Source organism: Mustela lutreola, chromosome 14 (assembly GCF_030435805.1).
Source record: "Mustela lutreola isolate mMusLut2 chromosome 14, mMusLut2.pri, whole genome shotgun sequence".
In the NCBI taxonomy this organism is placed as follows: Eukaryota; Metazoa; Chordata; class Mammalia; order Carnivora; family Mustelidae; genus Mustela; species Mustela lutreola.
In genome coordinates, this window is record NC_081303.1 from 11,383,322 (window position 1) to 11,410,538 (window position 27,217).

The 27,217-nt window shown below is 43.1% G+C and overlaps 1 protein-coding gene across 2 annotated transcripts in view; it reads right to left on the bottom strand.

The window, feature by feature from the left end:
* The window catches only part of SMYD3 (SET and MYND domain containing 3), a 778,929-nt gene extending 751,995 nt beyond the window's left edge, over positions 1-26,934 (bottom strand). The window contains exon 1 of one of the 2 annotated variants that reach the window (XM_059144970.1): positions 26,679-26,934. In XM_059144970.1, coding sequence (XP_059000953.1) covers positions 26,679-26,842 — 164 coding nt within the window. In that variant the 5' untranslated portion in view covers positions 26,843-26,934. The remainder of the gene's footprint in view (positions 1-26,678) is intronic. The other variant, XM_059144971.1, reaches the window with a different exon arrangement.
* Positions 26,935-27,217: the final 283 nt, after the last annotated feature.

Genomic DNA, 27,217 nt, shown 5'->3' on the forward strand with positions numbered 1-27,217 from the left:
GTGAACGCTATCCAAGCCACAAAAATGATCCCGCATCCTGGCTCCTACAAGCGATGGTGACTGCTTTACCAATCAGATCTAGCCTCACTTTGCTCCTGCCTGCTAGGCAGGATTTATTAGGGTACTCAATCACGGAATTACACCCACTTCTTGATGGCATCCAATCCAGAGTGAAGCCCTACTTCCTTGAATCCTCCCCCAAATCACCTAACACAAGCCAAATCCTGTAATAAATCCCTTCTAACATTCTCTGAAACAGCCCATAATTCTCCATGGTTAGTAAACCCAAATTTGTTCAACTCCAAGAATGTTCCTGATAGTCTCTGGCTGGAGAGCATGGACAGAAATGGGAGCCTACACTAGGGTGGTAGGAGCAGGAATGGAGCAAAGACAGAGACATTGGGGCGCCTGGGTAGCTCAGTGGGTTAAAGCCTCTGCCTTCTGCTCAGGTCGTGGTCTCGGGGTCCTGGAATCGAGTCCCGCGTCGGGCTCTCTGCTCAGCGGGGAGCCTGCTTCCTCCTCTCTCTCTGCCTGCCTCTCTGACTACTTGCGATCTCTGTCAAATAAATAAATAAATAAATATTTAAAAAAAAAAAAAAAAAGACAGAGACATTTCCACGTTAAGAATGAAAAGAACAGGGACGCCTGGGTGGCTCAGTTGGTTGGACGACTGCCTTCGGCTCAGGTCATGATCCCGGAGTCCTGGGATCGAGTCCCACATCGGGCTCCCAGCTCATGGGGAGTCTGCTTCGCTCTCTGACCTTCTCTTCGCTCATGCTCTCTCTCACTGTCTCTCTCTCAAGTAAATAAATTTTTAAAAAAAAAAAAAATCTAAAAAAAAAAAAAAAAAAAAGAATGAAAAGAACAAAAACAAAAAAATAAGAATGAAAAGAACTAGTAAAAGATTATTAAAGAAAAAAAAGAACTAGTAAAAGATTATTAAAGAAAAAAAAGTTGACTCGTGCACCACTTGGGAAAGTAGAGACATCAGACTAAAATATCGTGAATTTACAGTGGACCTAGTTAAATAAGTTCATTTTTTACAGATAAAAGAAGTTTATTCTTTCCATCTTTCCATATTCTGAATTTTTACTTTTTTATTTAAATTCAATTAGCCAACATAGAGTATGTACTTAGTTGGAGATGTAGTGTTCAACAATTTGTCAGCTGCTTAGGACAGCCAGAGCTCATCACGTCAGGCGGCCTCCTTAATGCCCCTCACCCCATCACCTCACCCCCCCCCAACCTCTCCTCCAGCAACTCTCCATTTCCTAGAGTTAAGAGTCTCTCATGGTTTTTCTGGTTATGTGATGACTTCCCATTCAGTTGACAAAGAAAAAAAAAATTATTAAGACTTTTATTTATTTACTTAAGACAGAGAGAATGAGAGCGAGCGAGCATGAGTGGGGAAGAGTAAGAGGGAGAAGCAGACTCCCCACTGAGCAGGGAGCCTGATGTCCAACTTGAACCTGGGACTCCAGGATCATGACCTGAGCTGAAGGCAGTTGCTTAACCAACTGAGCAACCCAGGTGTCCTGATAAAGGAAGATTTTTTTAAAAGATAAAGGAAGACAGAAAAATATTTGGAAGGTAATTTAGATTAAAAAATAATAATGTGTGGGTCCCACCTACAAAGATTCTAGTTTAATAGCTCTTAAGTGTATCCTGGGCATCAGGATTTTTAAAAGCTCCTCAGGTCATTTCAAAGTGCAGTCAAAGTTGAGAATCACTATCTTCGAGAAGGCCCATGGCTCAGGGCTGGTTGGAAGAAGGAAAAGCAATGGGAAGAGTGAAGAGACCTAAGGTACTAAGGGGCATAAATCGAAAACAAACAAACAAACAAAAAAACTGGCTTGAAGATTTAGCAGGATTCACAGGTATTGTGAGAACAATGAAAATGTTAAGAGTCACTGCCTTTAACAAATGACAAGCAGAAACCAGATGGGAATGTAGAGAGGTTTCAATGCCTGGAAAACATGGTCAACTGGAAAGATAACATTCTGCATTAGCAAAATCTTAAAGTGGAAGGCTTTCAGTCCTCTGAAGCTGCCTGCATCACACACTACACCTACAGCCACAGACAGAGGTAATCGTGGACCACCTAGTGTAATAGGGTACACACAGACATGGAGTCCCCCACCCCCAGACTCTTCCAGTGGTGTTCCCTCACTGCCATCTAGTGGTCAGGATGGCAAGGACGGATTTGAACTGGAAGTGCTTTCCAGAGGGCTGTGAACTCATCATCTGGTTATAAGACAGGTGGTAAAGAGCCTAAATTCAAGGGTTTAATCCTAATGTTTTCCTTTAGAGTAGAAGATGGGCTTAAAGTACAGGGTGGTTTCTTTGGACGGTGATGAAAATGCTCTAAAATTGTGGTGATGGCTGCATAACATTTTGATGTACTTAATATCATTTAATTATAGATTTGAAAATGGATAAAATGGCAAATTGTATGTTACTTCGTGTCACTTTGAATGGGTGAATGGCATGATATATGAATTATATCTAAACCTATTACAAAAAGGAGGAAGAGGCGGGAAACACAGGAATGATTCAAGAATTGTAGAAAAGCTTAAAAAGGACGCCGGAAATCAGTCCATTCATTCCAAGCCCGCTTCATTTCAAAGTAAGTAAAATTGAGGCTCCACAGATTAAATTATTTACCCTACTCACCTAGACAGTAAAACCTCAGCCAAAAGGGGGGAAATATTAACTTAATTAAAAGCTTTCTGTCTCCCAATCCTGAGACATGATTTTCGTTAAGCGGGGTCCTCACCAGCAGCCAGAGATCTCACCCACACCAACGACTTCAAACAGCATAGTATCACCATTATTCCAACAATTCAAGCTCAAAACCCCACACTCATTCTTCACTCCTTTCTCACCTGATAATCACTCAGTGAATTGGGTCAACTCTTCTCTCAAACGACCTATCTTCTATTTGAGCTACCGCCACCCTACCAATTCAGGCTTTCCCTGCTTCAACACCCAGAATAAAGCAAATTCTCTTTTAACTGGAATCCCCATCTTCAGTCTTTCTCCATCTGTCCTCAAGCACGTTCACAAGATCAGTACTGCTGCACTAATCTCCCAGAACTCTGTGCACTTCGTACTGCTACTCAAAATTTTTATGGGCTCCTCAACAAACTACAAAATAAAGTTCATATTCTTTTTAAAGACTTTTATTTATTTATTTGAGAAAGAGAAAGCATGAGCGGTGGCGGGCAGGGGAAGCCCTGCAGAGGGAGAAGGAAGACTCCCTGTGGAGCCCAACGCAGGGCTCAATCCCAGGATGCTGGGATCATGGCCTGAGCCAAAGGCAATGCTTAACTGAGCCACCCCGGTTACCGTGAAGTTCACATTCTTTAGACTGGTTGTCAGGGCATCGCTATTCCAACCTTCTCCCCTATATATAACCTCCTCTATAACACAAACACACTCCAATATAGACTACTGCTCTACCAGACAATCAACATGCATTTCCCCATGGTCTATATGCATTTTCCCACGGTCATTATCTGTACCAATAATTTTCACCATTATCCTGTTTGGTCTCAACTCAGGCTATGCATCAGCCTCTCCTGTAGGGTTTAAAGATGTTGCCCAGAAATCTGGATATTTTTCAAAATTCTGCAAGTAAATTTTCAAGAAAAGTGAAAAACAACTTATTAATAGACTTTAAGAATGTCTTGCATAAGGTAGCTATGTTTTCAGCACCTGAACAGGCTATCTAATAATATTCAGTAAAAAGGCAAAACAAAAATTAAATTGCCCAGAGAAACCATTACTTAAACATCTAAGCATTCTTTTCTTGATCACCTGTACAACATAAATCTTTCTAATTAGCATCTACTTCCTAACAAAAGGTAAACACAGTAACTGAAAAACACTAGTAAGAATTAAATTTTTATATATTCATCAAATTTGTGGGAAATATCACAACCATTCCAGTTACAAATTCAATTTAATACGTGCCTGCCCTATATACGACAACCATTTAAATGTGAACAGAACATGCTAATGGAATGTCCAGTTTGAAATTCAATATGCAGAATTAGTTATGGATATCATGAGCAGCCTGAATGAACCCCACTGTGACAATTCCACCTGAGCCCCTGAATATTAAGATGCAAAGGAGGGGTCAATAAGGATGAGACAGACAGACAGACAGACAGCTGTCAAATCAGACTGCACTTCAGACTGACCTGGGGAGCTTGCAGAATTTTCACGTTCAAGCACACTCTAAACCAATTAAGTCAGATCTCTGGGGTGGGAACCATCCACTAAATACTTTTTTAATGCTCTCCAGGTGCTTCCAATGTAGAGCCAACACTGTGAACCAATGAATCAGAAGAGAAATCTCTCCCAGGTTCTAAAAATCTGAAGATCAGAACTATGCAAAGACAAAGAGGAAAAAAGCCCCAGAAAGTAGGGAATACTTCATAAGTAAGCTGCTTTCTCACAAATTATAAATGATTTCTATGTAGTAAGGATATGTAATATTTCCCTCAGTTTCTTGGCTTCTCGATTATAAGTCAGTTCTTTGACATACAGATGTTTTTTACTTTTATGAAGTCAAATCCATTGATCAAAGTAACTTTTCCCCCTTATCTGGTTTTTATTTTTGCCTCAACAACTAACAACAAAACCAAAACAATAAAAAATAGGGTACTTCCTAACATTATGATTCTTAACCAAAGTAATGAATGAAAAAGTCAGGAGGGCCTGGATGGCTCAGTCAGTCTAGCGTCTGCCTTCCACTCAGTTCATGATCTCAGGGTCCTGAGATGGAGTCCTGAGTCAGGCTTCCTGCTCAGCTTCTCCCTCTCCCGCTGCCTGCTGATCCCCCTGCTCCTGTGCTCTCTCTCTGTCAAATAAATAGATAAAATCTGGGGGAAAAAAATCAGTATTAACCTAGAACTATAAATACCCTTAAATGTTTAAAATTAAACATGAATAGGCCATGTGTAAAATAAAATGGCTACAACTTTAAAAGGATACTTTTTGATTTTACTGTATTTAAATAATGATGACTTTGTCTATTTTTACTATTTATTTATTTTTAACTATTTATTTATTTAAATGTAGGCTCCATGCCCAGCACAGGGCCCAAAATGGGCTTGAACTCCCAAGACCTGAGCTAAGATCAAGACTCCAATGCTTAACCAACTAAGCCACTCAGGTGCCCCGAGTTTTTACTTTTAAAATAAACTGTCTGAGATGTTTATCACATGGGTTATGTGCCTTTTCAGAGACTATTTAGAAATACAGCTGTGTTACAGGGGAAGCAACCATTTGAGTTCTAAGATGAGAACAAGACAGAACAGAAAAGGTTATTCCACAAAATCACATTTATTATTTTTATCCTAACAAGTAATTATTACAACAAAATTTAAGGGGGAGTTCACTGTACAAAATATTTTGTAGTAATAAACCCCACTTAAATATAGATCAATAGGCACAATTCTCCCTCAGACTGTCACAAATTCAAATGACTACTAGTTGGTGTATTTTTTAAGATTTTATTTATTTATTTGAAAGAGAGAGTGAGAAAGCATGAGTTGGGAAGCGGGGCAGGAGGGTTGGGCAGAGGGAGAGGGATTAGCAGACTCCCTGCTGAGCAGGGAGCCCAATATGGGGCTTGATCCCAGGACCCTGAGATAATGACCTGGGCTGAAGGCAGATGCTTAACCAACTGAGCCACCCAGGAGGCCCTGACTACTAGTTTCAAACATGAGTTTCTGCTTTTAACATGAGTAACAAAGTCATTATTAAGACACTGTTACGTTATCAAGTTGCCCAGTGTTCTTTCATTATGGTGAGTTTTCTATAGAGATTTATGACAAAATTTTGTTTTTCTGGTTCAAATTCAAAACAGAAGCTATGCTAAATGTCAGAAGTTGAGAACAGTTTGGAAAGGACGTTCATAAAGATAGACCACTCAGGGATACTGAGTTTTAATAGCTGAAAACTATACTGAAAAATGTCTGTGTGCTTTTACCCCCTTGTCCACCAGAGGGAGCATCATATCTAAGTTAGAGTCTAAATGGGGAACTCCCAGATGGAAAGGGGAAATCATCTAAAACTTGATTGACAAAAATTTCAGACGTAGCATTTACAGAATTAAACATGAAACCAAATCGTAGCATCCAAAAAAAAATTCAAAGGTAATATTTATCAAATAACAAGGCTGCTTAGAACTGTAATACTTACAGAAATCCATTCATCTGTTTAACGTAAATACACAAGCGACACAGATACCCTGAAACTCTACACAGCAAACGTATGTTGATGCAGTAATTCTGTGCTGCAGCACAAACTCTGCCTTGCTAACAAGCTCCCACTGATAATGCTGCTGCTGATCCCCAGACCACACTTGGTGTCCCAAGAACTGATGATAACATAAACTGAATTTCCATACACATGTGTTTTAACTCTTAAAGTTAGGAAACTGGTCATGAGTGGGACCCTAAATTTGGGATGCAAACCCATGAAACCTGATGCCTTAAACTCCTAAATTTTGTTGAATTTCCTTTACCAGGAAAAACACCCTGAAGAGGGTGGTCTCCCTTTGCCTGAAGAACCTGCAATGGTCTCCCCGGATGGTAAGTGTCCTGTGAAGGACCGCTGGACCTGCTCTGGAACTACCTTCACCATCTCTCAGTGCTTCAGATCCATGACTCAAGTCCCAGCTAACCCCAAAGAATAAAGCAGAGAACAACGGCCCACTGGGGCAGCGGGGTGGCACAGTCAATTATGCTTCCAACTCTTGATTTCAGCTCGGGTCATGATCTCAGGCTTGTGAGATGGAGCCCTGAGTCAGGCTCCACACTCAGCAGGGAGTCTGCTTGAGATTCTTCCCTCTCCCTCTCCCCCTCTTGGGTGTGCACTAAATTTAAAAAAAAAAAAAAAAGTGTAGGGCACCTGTGAGGCTCAGTCAGTTAAGCATCTGCCTTTGGCTCAGATCATGATCTGAGTCCTGAGATTGAGCCCTGCATCTCCCTCTCCATTCACCTCCGCTCCTGTACACTGTCAGGCAGATGACTAAGATCTCTGGGGGAAAAAAACTGTGACTCATTAGGAGATTCATCACACACCAAAAGAACTGCAAGATTTTGGCAATTTATATCAACAAAAACTTGAGGAACACATACGGGAAAGGATCCTCGGAGTCTTGGATTCAGGAGGAAGACAATGCCGGATTAGGATGAATTTATTGCTAGGGGTGCACTAAGCAGAAACTGTGGATTCAACAGGTTGGCTCAAGCAGCTAGGAACACCTAATAGTTTGCTTGGTTGGTTTACTGAAACCTAGACCTAAAGGTAACCTACACTAAATGAAGATGAAACGTCATAACTTCTTTGGGTACTGAGGTCTTCCTAATGGCTTAAGGAGATCAGAATACTGAGTGGATTTCGTATGAAGACCTGTTTACTCTCAACCATGTCCCTGGAAGGATCCAGGAAACATTCCATTCACCAAGCTAAGATAAATATATTCACGAGTGGAACCCTGGCCACCTTTCAGAGCTCCGGGATGGCTAGACTTCATAGGTCAGGAATAAAAGTGGTATAACTCCTGCCATCAAACTGACTCCCTAAATTAAGCAGCAGATAATGGGATCCTGTGGGGTCAGGGACCAAGTGGCAGCACTTACTCACCAAAGACAAGGTGGGAATGAACACAATAATGACAACCAAAACAGTACCCAGAAAGGTTTAAACTGCAGAGATCTCTGTCACTGGCTAAGAAATCAGTGCCCCTAGAACTGAAACAGATGGGCAATCTAGTGAGGTCTTGATTAGTGTGAGTGGAAAAACTCTAGAAGTATGATCTAAACCACCAAAAAAGTAAAGGTGTGGCCCCTCTACCAATCCCCAGATAGGAGCCACTTCAGAGACCCAGAGTCTCTGGAATGAAGAGAAGGTCAGGTCCCTTCAGGAAAAACTCTACCACAGAGCCAAATATGGATACTGTAAATTTTCCTCCTAGGCTTCCCCAAAGAGATCAACAGCCATTTATAACAATGACTTTGTACCGCGGAAGAGGACATAAGCAGTCCTCAGGAGGACTACCAGACACTGGCTCTACACCAGAGCTGATTCCGGAAGACTCAAAATACCACTTTGGTCCAAACTTTCAGGAACAGTAGCTTATGGAAATCAGAGGATCAATGCAGACTGGGCTCAGATTTATCTCAGAGTGGATCCAACAGATCCCAAATCCACCGTGCAGTTAGATTCTGCCGGAAAGCACAGTTGGAACAGACATCCTTAACAACTGTCAGAATCCCCTCTCTTGGGGCGCCTGAGTGGCTCAGTCGGTTGGGCATCCAACTCCTGATATTGGCTCAGGTCATGACATCAGTGTCATGGGACTGCGTCCTGCGTTAGGCTCTGTGCTCAGCATGGAGTCTGCTTGAGATTCTCTAAAATAAACAAAACCTTAAAAAATAAAATAAATAAAATCTTTAAAAAAAAAAAAAAAAAAAAGCAGCAGCCCCTCTAATCTCCTACCCATACAGTAATGACCAGTGTAGTATAAACTGCATGTGAAAGCCACTGGAACTCCCTTTACCTACCTAAACAGTAAACCAAAACCAATACTGCATTGCTCGAGGACATCTGCCACAATCAATGATATGGGAGATGCAAAGGTGCTGATTTCCTTTCACATCCTCATTTAACGTCATTTGGCCAACATAGTAGACAGGATCTTGGAGAATGACCATGTGCTTTCAGTTGTGCACAGGATAGTTGGGTGAATGAACCTAATATTGTCACCAAGCATGGTTAAGGGTGGTTAAATAGGGGCCACTGGGTGGCTCAGTTGGTTAAGTGACTGCCTTCAGCTCAGGTCATGATCCTGGAGTCCCAGAATCAAGTCCCACATCGGGGTCCCTGCTTGGTGGGGAGTCTGCTGACCCTCTGTCCCTCTCCCCTCTCATACTCTCTCTCTCATTCTCTCTCTCTCAAATAAATAAATAGAATCTTTTTAAAAAAATTAAAAAATGGTTAAAAGGTATGCATGTGTGACAAGGGATGAACAGCGGTGGCTTCTGTAGTCTATCGACATAGCAAGCTGGAACTACAATTCCCCAAATTTCCTCTCTGTATGACTCCGAGTTAAGGTTGACCAAAAGAGATGTGTGCGATTTGGAAGGCAGAAGTGAAGCAACCATCATCATCCTCTTCCTAGGGTGTGTAAGCCTTGTGTAGGGTACCAAGTACTGTTGCAGCCTATGCACACTCACTATCTAATGGCTTGCCTTGTTGGCCTGGGATAGCAGGCAGGCCCTCTGTTCCTCCATCCCCCACGGTATCTCTTCTTGAACCTTCTCCAAGTTGTGGGGCCCAGTACGTGAACAGTTCTGTGGCAAAGAGCATTAGCAATTTCCTCAGGTCATCGGTGTCACTGAGGGGAAGGCAGTGACAGGCAGACACAGGTTTCAAGTTGTCCTCATTAGTTCCAGTTGAATTCCAATGTGTTTTTGCTTCTCCCAACGTGACATCCAGCTTTTTCTGCCAGTTCCACTGACTACAGGGCCCACACAATTCAGAGGTAACAGCAACTTTACCAATTCCTACAATTATGTAAGGTCTAACCTCTATAATCCTTTTCCTTTGTCATTCAGTGATTCTACTGCTCTGATCCCCAAAACTGATACGAGCCCTTTGTAGAAAAACTGACCAGTCCAAGAGAATAACCTGACAGTTGGGAGACACCAGATGACCAAATATATAGATACCCACTGGGCAAGAATCTGAACAAACACCCAGAGTTGTTCTTTTTCAATCTAAATCTTTTTAGTGCCTCATTCTTCAATATGACTAATCAAGAATGACCAGACACGGGGCACCTGAGTGGCTCAGTCATTAAGCATCTCCCTTCAGCTCAGGTCATAATCCTGAAGTCCTGGGATGGGGCCCCACATTGGGCTCCCTGCTCAGTGGGAGGCCTGATTCTCCCTCTCTCTCTCTCTGCCTGTCTCTCTACTTGTGATCTCTGTCAAATAAATAAATAAAAACAGAGTATTTAAAAAATAATAATAATAACCAGACATTTGAGGACAGTTCTTCTATCTTTTCTTTTCTTCTATTTTTCTCATACAGAGTTTGAAACATTCCCAAAAGTAGAGAATAGTATAATGAAACCCCACACGTTCATCAACCAGCTTCAAAAATTATCAATACATGGATAATCTTATACAACCTATACTCTTCACCAATATCTCCCAACTATATTAAAGCAAACCCCAGTCTGTCACTTCACCCATTATCTACCTCAAAAAGATAACTTTTGTTTTTAACTTCTCATGTGGAAATAATTTCAGATTGATAATAAAAATTGCAAGAAAGAGTAAAGAATTCCATTTGTCAGGGCTCTGCCTTCAGGTCAGGTTAATCTCAGGGTCCTGGGATCAAGCCCCACATGGGGGCTCTCTGCTCAATTGGGAGCCTGCTTTCTCCTCTCTCTCTGCCTGCCTACTTGTGATCTCTCTCTCTCTGTCAAATAAATAAATAAAATCTTTAAAAAGAAAAAGAATTCCATTTGTCCTTCACAAGGACATCATATGATGCTTACGTCTTACATAACCGAAGAACAATTATCAAAATCAAAAACTTAATGCTAAATCTAATAATTTCTAACTTTATTGCATTATAATCAGAGAACAAAGCTGTTATTACCTGAGATTTCTTAAAACTTCCTTTACCATCTAATATAAGGTATACTTTTTTAACATTTCTTGATTACTCAAAAATATGTAATTTCAGGATGATGCCTGAGTGGCTCAGTGGGTTAAGCGCCTGCCTTCAGCTCAGGTCATGATCCCAGGGTCCTGGGATTGAGTCCCACATCAGCCTCCTTGCTCAGTGGGGAGCCTGCTTCTCCCCTTGCCTGCCGCTCCCCCTGCTTGTGCTTCTCTCTCCCTCTTACTGACAAATAAATAAAATCCTTTAAAAAATGTGATCTCTGATATGTATATAGTCTTCAATAATAAGCTTAACTGCAAAACAAATTAACACCAATTCAATATTATTAACTATAGACTTCAAATTCCATCAATTGTCCTGCTAATGTCCAATTTTTTTTAATTTAAAGATGTTTATTTATTTACTTAATAAGTAGGCACAGACAAGGAGGCAGACAGGAAAGCAGAGAGAGGGGGACAAGCAAGCTCACCACCAAGCCGAGAGCCTGATGTGGGGCTTGATCCCAGGACCCTGAGACCATGACCTGAGCCAAAGGCAGACACTTACCCTACTGAGCCACCCAGGTGGCCCACACTGATGTCCAATTTTTTTTTAAGATTTTATAAATATAATCTTTATTTGACAGAGAGAGAGAGAGGTCACAAATAGGCAGAGAGGCAGACAGAGAGAGAGGGAAGCAGACTCCCCACTGAGCCTCCGGAGAGCCCGATGCGGGGCTCGATCCCAGGACCCTGAGACCATGACCCTAGCCAAAGGCAGAGGCTTAACCCTCTGAGCCACCCAGGCACCCTGATGTCCAATTTTTACTCCAGGATCATACTTGGCAGGCTTTAGTTTTCGTGCTTCCTTCGTGTCCTTTAATCTGGAAGAGGTTCTTCAGTCTCTGTCATTCACAACCTGGATTCACTGGCAGAGTACTGCCTAGTTACTGTATACTACCCCTCAAATTGGTTTCCTCTGATGTTCCCTCATAATTAAATTCAGGTTACATTTTTGACATCTAACATCAGAGAAGGACATTGTGTCGTGCTCAGTGCGTATCAGGAAGTATACCATCTCGATGTCATATTATTAGTGTTATTAACTTTGATCACCTGGTTAAAGTGACACCTGCTAAGTTTATTCTACTGTGAAGTTACTATATTTCTTCCCTTACACTTAATAAGTATCTAGTGAGGAGACTAAAAATTATGGATTTTTTTTTAAAAAAGATTTTATTTATTTACTTATTTGAGAGAGAGAGAAAGGTCAGACAGGGGGAGGGGAAGAGGGAAAAGCCAACCCCCAGCTGAGCAGGGAGCCCAACGCAGGGCTCATCACAAGACCCGGGGATCACGACCTGACCCAAGGCTGATACTTAACTGACTAAGCCACCCAGGCACCACTGTAAATACCTATTTCTGATCATACTTTTGCACACTAATTTTAGCATCCACTGATTATTCCTGTCCAAAAGTTACAGATCAGACTGTTTCTGAGATACAATCCAACTCATTCTATCCTTAGCTCTTCTAGCATCTTATTTTTTTTAAGATTTTATTTATTTCAATGACAGAGAGAGAGAGATGACGAGTAGACAGAGAGGCAGGCAGAGGAAGAGGGGGCAAGCAGACTCCCTGCTAAGCAGAGAACCCAATGTGGGACTCAGTCTCAGCCAAAGGCAGAGGCTTAACCCACTGAGCCACCCAGGTGCCACTACTAGCATCTTAAAAACTTCACCTTGGGGTGCTTGAGTGGCTTAGCCATTGGGCGTCTGCCTTCAGCTTAGGTCACCAGCCCTGCATCGGGCTCCGTGCTTGGCAGGAGACCTGCTTCTCCCTCTCCCACTGCCCACTGCTTTTGTTTCCTCTGTGTGTCTCTCTCCATCAGATAAATAAAATCTTTAAAAAAAAAAAAAAAAGAAAGAGAAAAAAAACCTTCATCTTTATTTGGTTAAGCTGTTGAAAATTTTAGACAAGACTGGGATAGGGGAAATAATTTGCAATAAACACCCCCACTGATTAATATTTCATGTTGAGGGGCGCCTGGGTGGCTCAGTGGGTTAAAGCCTCTGTCTTCAGCTCAATTCATGATCCTAGGGTCCTGGACGGAGCCCCACATCCCACTCTCTGCTCAGCAGGGAGCCTGCTTCTCCTTCCCTCTCTCTGCCTGCCTGACTACTTGTGATCTCTGTCTGTCAAATAAATGAATAAATAAATCTTTAAAAAATACAAAAATGTTTCATGGTACCACACAGTTTTATTTTAATGATGCTCTTTACCGAAATAAACAAGCCTGAAATATAAGAAGACTTATGTACAAGTTGGTTCTATAGTGTCTCTTGAGTAAATTTATAGTGAAACATTAATAAGTCAAAAAAATCATGACCCTCCACAGATGAACACCTGTTCTTAATTAAAAACTCTTGAAAAATAGTTTAAAAAGTAGTGAAAAAACTGAAAAATTGAAAAATATTTTTTAAAAAATTGAAAAATAGTTTAAAAACTCTTGAAAAAAAAGATGGAAATACTTCCTTAACATGATAAAATATATGTCCCTCAGTACTAAATCCAGAATCTTACTTAATAAGCCCCAGGGAGACCAGGAACAATACAAGAAGCCCCACTACCTCCACTACTGTTTAACATTACTCTGGAAGCATTACTCAGAGTGTATTAGCCTGGAAAGAACAATGAGAGGCATAAAAATTAAAAAAGAAATGAGACTGCATATCTGAAGATGACATGAGTACTCCCAGCTATTAAATTCTCTATAATTCTCTGTAACTGAAACAGTGTGATACAAATACAAGTATACAGATCAGTGAAACAGAATAGAAAGCTCAGAGTTAGAGCCAATTAGTATATGATCTATAATACAAACACTGTTTTTGACCCAGTGATTTGCTCTAACATTTTTTATTAATGGTGATGGGATTAACAGCCATTTAGAAAACAGTAAAATTAGATTCATACCGGGGCACTTGGGTGGCTCAGTTGGTTATGCATCTGACTTGATTTAAGCTCAGGTCATGATTTCAGGGTTGTTAGATGAAGCCCCACATCCAGCTCTGTGCTGGGCATGGAGCCTACTTAAGATTCTTTCTCACTCTCCCTCTGCCCCTCCATCCCCGACTCTGCATTCTCTCTCTCTAAAACAAAACAAAACAAAAAAATAGATCCATACCTTATACCATACATACTAAATTCTAAATGAATCAGCAATGGGGGCGCCTACGTGTCTCAGTGGGTTCGGCATTTGCCTTTGGCTATTTAGCCATGCCTAAGGCTCTGCTCAGCAGGAGCCTGCTTCTCCCTCTGCCTCTTCCCCTGCTTGTTCTCTCTCTCTCTCAAATAAATAAAATCTTAAAAAAAAAGAAAAAAAAAGAGTCAGAGATCTAAATGTAAAGATTTCAAGTATACAAGCTCTTGGGTACCTGGTACCTGGGTGGCTCAGTGAAACGCACAACTTGTGATTTCAGTTCAGGTCAGCTGTGAGATCAAGGAACAGGCTCCAAAATCAGCAGGGAGTCAGCTTAAGAGTCTCTCTCTCCCTCTGCCCCTCCTCCACTCCTCAGGCACACGTGTGCACACACATTCTCTCAAATAAAATAAAATATACAAGATCTAAAAGAAAGCATGGGGGGGGCGCCTGGGTGGCTCACTGGGTTAAGCCTCTGCCTTTGGCTCAGGTCATGATCTCAGGGTCCTGGGATCAAGCCCCATATCAAGCTCTCTGCTTAGCAGGAAGCCTGCTTTCCCCCTCTCTCTCTGCCTACCTCTCTGCCTACTTGGGATTTCTCTCGCTGTCAAATAAATAAATAAAATCTTAAAAAAAAAAAAAAAAAAACACAGGTAAATTACTCTATCATAATCAAAGTGAAAAGACAACCTAAGGGAAAATATTTCCAATATTTATCAAAGAAAAAGGCTAATATTGATAATGTACAAAAAAATGCTTAAAATTTGGGGGCGCCTGGGTGGCTCAGTGGATTAAGCCTCTGCCTTCAGCTTGGGTTTTGATCTCAGGGTCCTGGGATGGAGCTCTCTGCTCAGCTGGGAGCCTGCTTCCCCCTCTCTCTGCCTACCTCTCTGCCTACTTGTGCTCTCTGTCAAACAAATAAATAAAATCTTTTAAAAAAAAATGCTTAAAATTTGAAGCAGGAAAAAAAAAAAGACCAGAAATCTAATAAATGGTAAAAAGATATACATACATAAAATTTTTTTAAGATATATATAGACAACTCACAAAAATATATACATATGTACTTTACATATATAAAAAAATGTTTAACAGGGTGCCTGGCTGGATAAATCAGTAGAGCATTCAACTCTTGATCTCAGGTTCATGAGTTCAAGACCCACATTGGGCACAGAGTTTCCTTACAAAATAAAAAAGGAGGAGCACCTTGGTGACTCAGTCAGTTAAGCTTCTGCCTTCAACTCAGGTAATGATCCCAGAGTCCTGGAATTGAGCCCCACACTGGGCTCGAATGCCCAGCTCCTGCTGGGCAGGGAGTCTGCTCCTCCTTCTATCCCTCTCCCTACTCATGCTTGCATTCTGTCTCTCTCTCTCTCTCTCTGAAATAAATAAAATTTTTAAAAGAATAAAATAGGACTGCCTGGATGGCTCAGTTGGTTAAGCATCTGCCTTTAGCTCAGGTCATGATCCCAAAGTCCCAGGACTGAGGCCTGTGTTGGGCTCCCTGCTCAGAAGGGAGTCTGCTTCTCCTTCTCCCTCTGCTCCTCCCCTCTGCTCACGCTCTCTCTCTCATTGACTCTCTCAAATACTCAAGAAATAGGGGCACCTGGGTGACTAAGTGGGTTAAGTCTCTGCCTTCGGGCTCAAGTCATGATCTCAGGATCCTGGGATTAAGCCCCACATCAGGCTCTCTGCTTAGCAGGGAACCTGTCTCTGCCCCCACTCTGCCTGCCTCTCCCCCTACTTGTGATCTCTCTCTCTCTGTGTCAAATAAATAAAATCGTTTAAAAAAAAAAAAAAAAAACTCTAAGAAATAAATAATTAAATAAATAAAAGCGTTTATTTTTTTGACAGATTTTGTTTATTTGAGAGAGCATGAGAGAGGGGAGGGTCACAGCAAGAAGCAGACTCCCCACTGGTCAGGGAGCCCAATGTCCCCCTCCTGGGACTCCAGGACCATGACCTGAGCCAAAGGCAGTCACCCAACCAACTGAACCACCCAAGTGCCCAAAAAGTAAGAACGTTTAAAAAAAACAGATGTTTAATTTACTGATAATATAACTTAAATGCATAATGAAACTATACTGAGACACCACTTCTCACCCATCATGGGCACATTCTTATTCTTGCCACTTTTCTGTTAATTTGAAATTCTTTCCCAACAAAAGTATTTTAAAAAATCTTAAATATAGGGGCGCCTGGGTGGCTCAGTGGGTTAAGCCGCTGCCTTCGGCTCAGGTCATGATCTCAGGGTCCTGGGATCGAGTCCCGCATCGGGCTCTCTGCTCGGCAGGGAGCCTGCTTCCCTCTCTCTCTCTCTCTGCCTGCCTCTCCATCTACTTGTGATTTCTCTTTGTCAAATAAATAAATAAAATCTTTTTTAAAAAATCTTAAATATAAAGGAAAGAGGTTACTTTTTCATGGAAGTAGCTAGAGAAACATATAATAATTGCAAATACCAAAATTATGGTATGTTCAAAATGATCTTAAAAATAACTCCAGGGGCTCCTGGGTGGCTCAGCGGGTTAAGCGACTGCCTTTGGCTCAGGTCATGATCCTGGAGTCCTGCATCGGGCTCCCTGCTGGGAAAGAAGTATGCTTCTCCCTCTGACCCTCCCCCTTCTCATGCTCTCTCTCTCTCCTCTCTCTCCCTCTCAAATAAATAAATAAAATATTTTTTAAAAAATAATAATAACTCCAGATTCTGGGATGCCTGGGTGGCTCAGTCAGTTAAGCACCTGCCTTCGGCTCAGGTCATGATCTCGGGGTGCTGGGATCGAGCCCCCACAGGCTCCCTGCTCTGCGGGGCATCTGCTCTCCTTTTCCCTTTGCTCCTCTTCCCACTTGGGCTCTCTGCTCTCCATAAATAAATAAAATATTTAAAAAACAAAAATAACTGCAGGTTCTGAGTTCACATATTTTCTGCACATACAATAATAAATTACAGCCCATGATACATGAAAGAATACAGATGTACTTAGGAATAATTTAACACTTGACTATAAATGTAGACTCCCTAGTTCCTTTTCATCACATTCAGTGCTATTTCAGGATGCTAGAGTATCCGTTTGACAAGTGCTTTTACTGAATACTTAGAGTGGGCTACATGCCATTTAATTTAACTCTTTCTTAAGTCTTTGCTACTCATGTATAATCAGCAAACCAGCACCTTTAGCTTGTCAGAAATGCAAAACCTCACACTCAACCAGACCTTACTGAATCACAATCTACACTTGAACCAAACCTGTGAGAGATTTATTTGCACATTAAAGTTCAAGAAGAGCTGCTCTTAGTGACTGAACCGGGGTTCATCTCTAGCTCCCACTAACTCTGAGGCACGAAGTGCAAATTCCCCAGAGCAGCTCTCCTCCATGACATGACTCATGCCTGTTTCTCCAAACCCACTCATGGCCTCCACAGACTTCAAGGCAAGGAAGAGAAGGCAGGAAGAATGCACAGGATGTTTCATGGCAGACTCAGAAATGGCTTGTATCATCTCCAGCCCACACTCCACTAGCCAAAAAGGAATCACAGGACCCCAGTCAAACTGCAAGGGGGCTAAGAAACAGAGTCATCTTGTCTGCTCACGGGGCCAGGGTGGGGGAGGCGATGAATAAAGTTTAGTAATGAATACTGAGATGTCTCAGGAATACCAAGGAAAAGTTAAACAACAGGCTTGAGCAGAGGCAGACTATCATTAGGACTATGAACAGGAGTTCTACTTCTCTCAGTTCAAATTCTAAAGCCACTGGGGCCAGCCAATGAACTAACTCACTTTCTGTCAAGAGGTTCACTCTTAGTCTAATCAACTGATTCAAAAAAGAAAGAAAAGTGAACCTAAGCTGGCAAGCATTAGTAAGGACTCTTCATCCCAAGCAGCACACACCATTTCTTACAATTTCAAAATGAAACAAAATCTAAGAAAGATGTTCTCAAAGTTTATTTAAAATTTTAATTATAAAAAAAGGATACAAGCTTGGGGGTGGGGGATACAAAATATAAAAAGTACAAAGGAATATCTTCCCTCCCACCTCCAAGTCCTATTCTCTAGAAGTAATCACATTCTGGGTGTTCTTCCAAACTTTTCCTATACATACAAGTACATACACACACCCACACACACACACACAAAGATTTATTTAAAATATATACATTGTTCTACAACTTTATTCACATAGCAGTGTGTCATGGACAGCCATCCAAATGTATAAAAATGGATCTATTTCCATCTGAACAGCTGGACAGTATAACATGGCTACACCATAACTTAACTAGTCCCCTATTAATGGACATTAAAATTTTCTCTCCCTTTTTGGGGCACCTGGGTGGCTCCATGGGTTAAGCCTCTGCCTTTGGCTCTGGTCCTGAACTTAGGGTCCTGGGATTGAGCCCCACATCAGGCTCTCTGCTTAGCAGAGAGCCTGCTTCCCCCCTCTCTCAGCATGCCTCTCTACCTACTTGTGAGCGCTCTCTCTCTCTCTGTTAAATAAATACAATCTTTTTAAAAAATTTTCCCTCCCTTTTTAATTATCAAACTGCTATACTAAGCATCCTTGTGCAGCCACTGTTATTTGTAATTCTGTCAGAATTCCACCAAGCAGGGCTGAGAAAACCTAGCGCTCAGTTGACAGGTCCTATCAAATTGCACTCCTGCAAGTATATGAATGGTCTATATTTGTGTTTATAAGGAACATAATAGATACTTTTGGGGGGTTGTTATGAGAATTAAGTAAAATAATACAAAGTAAAGCACTTAAAATCATGCCTGGTATTGCTAAGTGATAATAAATATTAGCTACTGAATAATAATATTCAATCATCATATATTGCGGTGACAAGTAAATGGGAGCTAGCTCTCTTACTTTCCCTTGATAATCAAGGTTAATCATCATCCTATATTTGGCAGTATCCAATACAGGAGACCCATCTCTCCTTGACAGCTAAAAATTAAGAACGAGCCTAAAGTTAGACAAAAAGCAAAAATTGACTAACTCATCCCAACTAGGCAGCACTAAGTCCATACCTTCATTCCTGATCCCAAAATATATCCTGATTTATTGAGAAAACCAGAACCAAATTTTGTTCACTGGTTCACAGCATACACTAGGAACAAACCTTAGCCTCTGAAAATGATTTAAAAAAAAAAAAAAAAAGTCCAATAGCGCCTGGGTTGCTCAGTCGGTTAAATGTCCAACTCTTGACTTCGGCTCAGGTTTTGATCTCAGTGTCCTGAGTTCAAGTACTGCACTGGATTCCACACTGGGCATGGAGACTACTTAAAAAGAAAAAAAAAAAAAAAGAAAGACATGTCCACTGTTTTCTTTTTTAAATTTTTTAAAGATTTTATTTATTTATTTGACAGAGAGAGATCCCAAGTAGGCAGAGAGGCAGGCAGAGAGAGAGGGGAAGCAGGCTCCCTGCTGAGCAAAGAGCAGTACAGTCGAGTTTTCTAGAGGCTATATGACATTTTGTAAAATACTGAATGCAGAAGCAGTTATGGGAATCCAAAGGTCTTCTATTAAGTCAGACATTAAAGAGATACACAAAAATGTCAAGCAAGCAACTCTCTGTAAGTGTTCTTTTGTTTCAGAAAATATAGTCTGTTTCACTAAAAACTGTTAAAATGTAATAACTGTTTAAATACATATTTTCAAAAGTTGTCAGTTTTAATTTTTTATGTAATAAAATCATAGAGATAGCCACGTAAGTAAAGTACTCAGAGTAAAACCTATTCAGAATCCTAAATAACTGTTTGTTAAAGCCCCTCCTATGAAATCCTTCTCAATTTTTAGGAGTGTAAAGGAGTTCTGAGACTGAAAAGCTTGAGAAACACAGCTCTATGTTATCAGTTGTCTCAAATGACAGTGTAGTCAACAGCAGTCAAACCACAGGTTTTAGTCCATTGCTTCAATTGTCCTGTGAAAGTCAGAGGCAACCAGATAAGGTCTACAGAAACCTGTCAGTATGTCTCAGAGATGGCAGCACAGGTAGAGAAGGCTGATCAAAGGGCAGGAAAAGTTCCAAAAAGAACAAATCAGTGATCCCTCCCCGTTACAAAAGGGTCTACGATAAAAACCTGACACCGGCTGGCTGGCTGGTCCCAAATATGTGTTGCCATTTGGGGAACTCAGGATCCTCCTCTACTGGTGGCAAACCAGGCACTCTGTACCAGTAGAAGCCACATCACCCCTGGTGAGGCCAACTGTACTGCTGAGTTCCAAGCACCAGTCTCCACCCCACAGCTGCTCTGTTCCTGAGTTCTCTGAACAATCGCCAGGTTGTCTGAAGAAGGAGAAAAACTTACTGCTATCCACAAAGCAGGTCATCCTGTCTGATTAAGAACATCCTCTGCTGTAGCATTCACATGGACCAAATGTTTTCAGGCTCAGGGCTCTGCCATACCGCCCTTTCCCAAACCTCCTTGCAGAAGAAAAGGAAGAAGCAAAAGAAACAGGAATTATAACTCCGACTTAAAAAGAAAAATGGAAGTCATATCCACAGTCCTTTCCCAACCCCCCTCGTTATCAATCCTTCCTTGAACCTCAGGACTCCATTAGCCAGTGCCAGGCATCTGCAAATCCTGACTTCAAGCCATTTCTCAAGGTTCTACTCTTTGAGGACCTTCACAGTTCACCCTCCACCTCCCCAAGGAGAGTCTGTAACAAGACAGCAGTTTGCCAGCACCTGGTACTGACCAGCCATAAACCCACAGAATGCCTTTCACCCATTATTTAAACAGCGGTGAGTGCCTCCCTGTCCCCATGTGGCTCTTCCTACCAGGCCCTTAAATCTTGGCTCAGGAAGCAAATGTGAGAATTTTGCCTTTGTTGAAACTATTCATTCCAATGCTTAATGTTAATGTTCTTGGTAACTTCACTTACTTAGAAAATTCACCTATATAGGGCGCCTGGGTGGCTCAGTGGGTTAAAGCCTCTGCCTTCGGCTCAGGTCATGATCTCAGGGTCCTGGGATCGAGTCCCACATCGGGCTCTCTGCTCAGCGGGGAGCCTGCTTCCTCCTCTCTATCTCTCTATCTCTCTGTCGTCTGCCTCTCTGCCTACTTGTGATCTCTCTCTGTCAAACAAATAAATAAATAAATGAATAAATGAATGAATGAATGAATGAATGAATGAAAGAAAATTCACCTATATAAAAGCGGGGGGTGGGGGGGGGCACGGGACCTGGCTGGTTCAGTCGGTTAAGCATCCAGCTCTTGATTTTGACTCCAGTCATGATCTCAGGTTGGTGAGATGGAGCCCCAAGCTGGGGCCCTGTGCTGGGCGTGTAGCCTGACTGGGATTCTCTCCCTCCCTCTCCCCTTCCCCACCCCACTCATACATGCACTCTCTCATTAAAAAGAAGAAAGAAAAGAGAAGAGAAAAGAAAGGAAGGATCAATCGATCTAAGACCTCAGCCTCTGTTTCCCGATCATTTTAACAATCTTCTTCCCTATCTCAGGTACTTTCTGCCATACCTTAAACCCTCTTGTTCCAACACACGCTACTATACATACATATATAAACACATATAAATAAATATATAGATATAGATACATAGATATATCTCAAGTTCTCCCATTCCGACCACTCTACCTTTTCCTTGACCACACCATGTCCTCTAACCCCACAAGTCCATCACATTCCACTGTCCATCAACCTTATGGCCTCAGTCCCTTGCTCGAAAATCATGGTGCCTGATTACCTCCCTTGCCTACGACTTCCACTTCTTTCTCCCACTCTCCATCCATTAAACCTGGAAATCCTGGATACACCCAAATTTCATAGTCAAGGAGCTGACCATGGAGAGAGAAAAAAGCACACCTGTGCTAATTGCTCTCACTCTAAATAAATGAACACAAGTTTGATGTGGACCCCCAGCACTTCTCAGCTATGCTACATTCCATGAGGCAATTCACTCTTCTAGAAGGGTATTTCAAACCTTCTCTTCTCTAAGACTGAGTTACTCAGCCACCACTTCCTTAGCTGTCCTCAAAACATTCCATCGCGGCTGCCACCTTCTCTAGCATTCTTCTTCCCACCTCAGTCTATGAAGGTGTCCTGCCTTCCTCCAGGTTCAGTCCTTGGCGGAGATGGATTACATCAACTCATCATCATATCTACCCACACTGCAGCTCAAATGTAGCTGCTTTATTTTCTATTAATTGATCAACTCTGTCTCATGGACATGGGGTTGTTTTTTCTATATTTAGTCTAAACTTCCTCATGAATACTCACCCTAGGAAATAGCCAGAAACTTAAAATTTGCCAAATATCTCTGTCTCTTCAGACATTTAAGTTTAATTCCTTACCCGAGCTGGTTTAAATAGGTGCTTTCAGGTAAATTTTCTCCAAATGGGGCTTAAGGGACACAATCTTATGGTGCAAGAAGACCTAGGATCTTGGTATTTCTGTGGATCTTCACTGACCTCTGCTGCAAAGAGGTGATCATGTCCCATACCTGGACTGTTGCCATCTCACCTTCTGGGATGTCATGTCTGCTCCCAGCGCTGTATCCATGACCCTGACCTTCAGTCTGGAGTTGTGTGATGCCTGCTGTCCCACCAGCTCCTCCACACCCCACCCGGTGATATGAGAGCGTTTCAGACTCCCCTGCTACCACAGGCTCATCTGTCTAGCCACTTCCTTCTACCACTGCTGTGCTATATCTCCAAGTTGGAACAGCACCACCCCACACAACTATCCCCACCCCCCAAAATTCCAAATAAGGAGCACAGCCAAAGGCCTTCTACTTTTGACTGACCCCTCAACCTATTGAACACACTCACCCCAACTCCAAAACTCGGGCCAGATGAGGAAACTCAAAACAGATATTTCAAGGGCAGCTCAGTCAGTAGAGTGCATAGCTCTTGATCTTAGGGTTGTGAGTTCAAGCCCCACACTGGGTGAAGAGATTACTTTTTTAAAAAAGATCTTTCATGGCACCTGGGTGGCTCAGTGGGTTAAAGCCTCTGCCTTTGGCTCGGATCATGATTTCGGGGTCCTGGGATTGAGCCCTGAGTCGGGCTCTCTGCTTAGCGGGGAGCCAACTCCCCCCACCACTCTGCCTGCCTCTCTGCCTACTTGTGATCTCTGTCTGTCAAGTAAATAAATAAATAAAAATCTTTTTTAAAAAATCAAATCAAATTTTAAAAAAAGATCTTTCCAAAAAATCCCCAAACTTGTCTTTCTCGTCGTTTATTTTCCCTACCTTTGTCCCCTTTCTTCCCTTAATTTACCAGGGCTCTCTCAGGGCCGGCAAAGACGGACTTCCAATTTCCGATTCATCCTCCTCCCTGCTGGAAGGCACTAGGCCTCAAGCTCAGCCTTAATGATGGAAGAGAAATCACATCCTCTCTACCCAAGAAAAGAGACTACCATCAGAGGATGTCAGAGGAAGTTCTTGATACAGAAACTACAGGCAACTTGTAACTTTAGAAAACAAAAACAAACATACAGTGACTTAAAATTGCCTTAAATACTATCCCTTCACAACTTTAGCTGTTAGCATCTCCTGTGTGCTAGGCTCCAAGGATATAAGATTAGAGAACTGGGTCACTGAAGTGGGTAGACCTACAGACAAAATAATTACAATGGAATTTTATATGCCGGGTTTATGAAAACGGAAAACACAAGTAACCCTTTGTCAATCTTTTCCAGGTCAAACTAAAGAGGTGAGCCCCACTGCAGAAAAAGGATCATATAAATTATTTCAGGTCACAACTTTATATCATTTAATCTTTCTGCAATTTACATACTTCATTTTTTTTCTACTCACACGATGAAAGACCAGTCCTTACTGAGAGAAAAAAGGGAAGAAAAGCCATGAAGCGGGTTCATTCAAGTTTCTCTATTAATAAAAATCAATATGTGAGAACTAAAGCCCTTTCAAACAGCCCAAGACCAAAGGAAATCGGGTAGAATGAAATAATAAATTACAATAAATCTGTTATTTTATGTTGCCACCCCCACCCCAGACTGTTAGTGTTACAAATGAGTATTTTCATTCCATTTAATTCAAATGGAAGACAGCAGAAAGGCAAGAACAGCTAGAGGAAAATTCAGCCAGATGTTCTTAACACAAACTAAAAGCTTACTATGTGTCAGGCACTTGGGGCTACAAAAATTGAAAGATGTAACACCTACACTCGAGGCCTTCACAACTGATGATGAACAAACAAATTTTACTTACAAGGTGAGAAAGAACACAGAAACTTTACCCCAGTGATGATCATTCAATTGTAGTAGAAAACTGCACCAAACAGTGCACCACAGTTTGATTTCTCTAACACTTTTTTCAGGCTGTGCTGATTCCCAACGAGGCACTGCAGAAATACTAACCACTGACATGGAAGTGTTCAACCGAGCACCTACTACCACAGCTTAGGTCAGCTATATCCTAGTAAGGGCATGGTATTTACTGATATCCCTTTCTTATTTTATGTTTGCTAATTCCCCCACTATAATGCATATTGGTGGGAACAGAGACTGCCTCCTTTCCTAAAAGCCAAGAAGTCCTAACAGTCACCTTCTCAAACTCTCTTGCAGCGAGGATGCAGGCAGTGACCCAGTCTCAGCTAACCCAAGACACCACTGAGGATTTTGAATCAGAAGCTAATACCACAAAAAAGCATGGATGAGAAAGCAGCATTCCAACAATACTCAGTTTCCCCACAGCAGTGGCAAGAGTACCGGCAGCAGGGCCCAGGATTGCGGTGCTGGTAACACATGTGGGAGAAGCTAGCACTACCAGGCAGCATCACAAATGATGTACTCCCCAGGTCCCAACTCCAACTACTTCTGAAGTGTAATTCTGACTATGGAACTCCCCTTGGTTCCTACCCACTTTCAGAACTGGGGTTCCTCCAGACCTCAAAGTAATGCTGAGATCTCCCCAATGCTCTTACATGAAATTCCTTTTTTGCTTAAAGCATTACTAACCAAGTAATGTCTCATTAATGAGCTATAGGAGTAATAGCTAACAGTAATGAAATAGCATAGTAAATAAAGAAGCATCCCACCCACCAACAGCTGGGTCTGCATAGTCTACTTTGGAAAACAGACAATTTGTGTATCACATGACTCAAGTTCAGCTCTGATAATTCAGTGAATCATCTGTCATCATGTATTAATTCCAAAACTTCTCCATCTCAACTACTAAATAACTTTGCCAGTCTGATCTCATCTGGAAGACGACCCACACCTCCTCTCTCCATCACCTACTATTATAGGGCAGCCAGTTTTCTACTCAAACTTGAGGTACATCCCCAGATGATTTAACAGGAGCAAGAAGAGCCCAGCTCTCCACTTTGCTTGAATAAGAATCAAAGATCTCGGGACGCCTGGGTGGCTCAGTTGGTTAAGCGGCTGCCTTCGGCTCAGGTCATGATCCCAGCGTCCTGGAATCGAGTCCCGCATCGGGCTCCTTGCTCGGCAGGGAGCCTGCTTCTCCCTCTGCCTCTGCCTGCCTCTCTGTATGCCTGTGCTCACTCGCTCGCTCTCCCTCTATGCCTGACAAGTAAATAAATAAAATCTTTTAAAAAAAAAAAATCAAAGATCTATAACTTTCAACTGGAGGCCTTCAGCAAATAGTCGAGTCCTAAATTAACTGTTTTCAAAACTTTTTTTACGTTGTGACGTTTACAAAAACTTGAAAGTGCTCTGTCAACTGATTTTTCTACTGTTACTGTTATGGTCATATCAGGAAGCTACAGATACAATTGTTACTGTTACTTAGTAACTTTAAAATGCAAAGTTAAATAAACAAACTCCTCAATTACGAATCAAAAGAGGAACTGGTTAAGATTAATGGTCAAGCTACCGATCTGAATTCTGCAACTACCTCCTCACCTCCACCCACCCAAATCCCAGGCTAGGAGATCTGAAGGGTGTTCCTGCGGAAAATCATCCCACCCATCTCCTCTTTGGCAGATAATAGGAGCTCAGTAACATTAGTTGCTCGACACAAGTCCTACGACTCTGTGTGTGTGTGTTTCCATAAATTGCTTTAACATAGCACTTTACATTGGCCCCGGGCTTCCAGGCTTATGAAACACTTTCGCAGGAATTCTCGCATCCCGAAAGATGGTTAAGACTTAGACTTGCCTGCACAGCCATTAAAGGCAAAGCACACCATGGAACCTCGGTAACTTGGGCTCCCACCGCACTGCACTGCATCTCTAGTTCAGCCCTTCGGATTCGCTGTAGGTAATTCTCGCTCGCACCGATGCGCTCCGTAGGGATGCCCCGTTCATGTCCGGAGCTCCAGGCGGAACACAACCTGGACCCTGGAAAGTGTTCGGTAAACAGCGAGATTCTTCCGCCTCCTGCCAGCCGGGTCCTCTCCTGGCGGGTCCCGACTACCGAGCCCGGTTGGCACACATCCCTGCGCCCCCACCACCACCCCCAGCCAGCTGTGACCTCCGGGGCCGCACCGATGAAGCGTGCCGCCCGGGACACAGACTTTTGGTTCCCCGGTTACCCGCAGCACAACGCTGCCCCTTAGCTCTGCCCCGCCGGCTCCCTCCGGTTCCTACGGCAGCCCGGGGGCACGGGCGGGGGGTGCTACCGGGTCCGGCTCGGCCCCACGGAGGGACGGGGGCTGAGCCTGGGACGCCCCCCAGCCCTCGCACCCAGTCCCCTGCCAGCCGCGACGCGCCCCGGAAAACGCGGGGCTGAGCACCTGGGCAGCAACCCCCAAACGTGCGCACCCACGACCCGGCGGGCAGCCCCACTACGTCCCCCGCACGCCGAGGGCTCGGGTGGGCGACAGCGCTCCGCACGTACCCGAGGAGGCAGCGGTCGCAGACGACGCCACGACTCCCCTTGCACACCGTGTACGCCAAGGGATCCGAGCGGAAGAGCAGCTCTCCGGGGCGCAGCTGCGCCAAGGCGCGCAGCCCGTTTCCCCTGTTGGCGGTGCTGAACTTTTCCACCTTCGGGGGCTCCATCACCTCAGGTCCACACCTCAGCGGTCCGCCGCGTCCGGCAGCTGGCGTCTCGCGTGCAGCGAGGAGCCGCGCGCCTGCGCCGTACGCGCACGCGTACGCCCGAGGGGCGGGGCGGGGCGGGGCGGGCGCGCGGGGCCTCTGAGCATGCCCAGACCCGGTCCGGCGGCGAGGCGGGCCGGAGCGGCGCGCGGGGTGGGGTTGTGCCTCCGGGCTGCCAGGGCCGGCCACCGTCGGTCCCCAAGCCGCTCCGCGAGGAGTGGCGGTGTTACACACACTGGCCCAGCGTTCAGTTAGGATAGTTTGTATGCAGACGGAGAGGTGAGGGAACAGTGCGGTGGATACCTCTATACCCTCTTCCGAGATCAGACCGTTCTT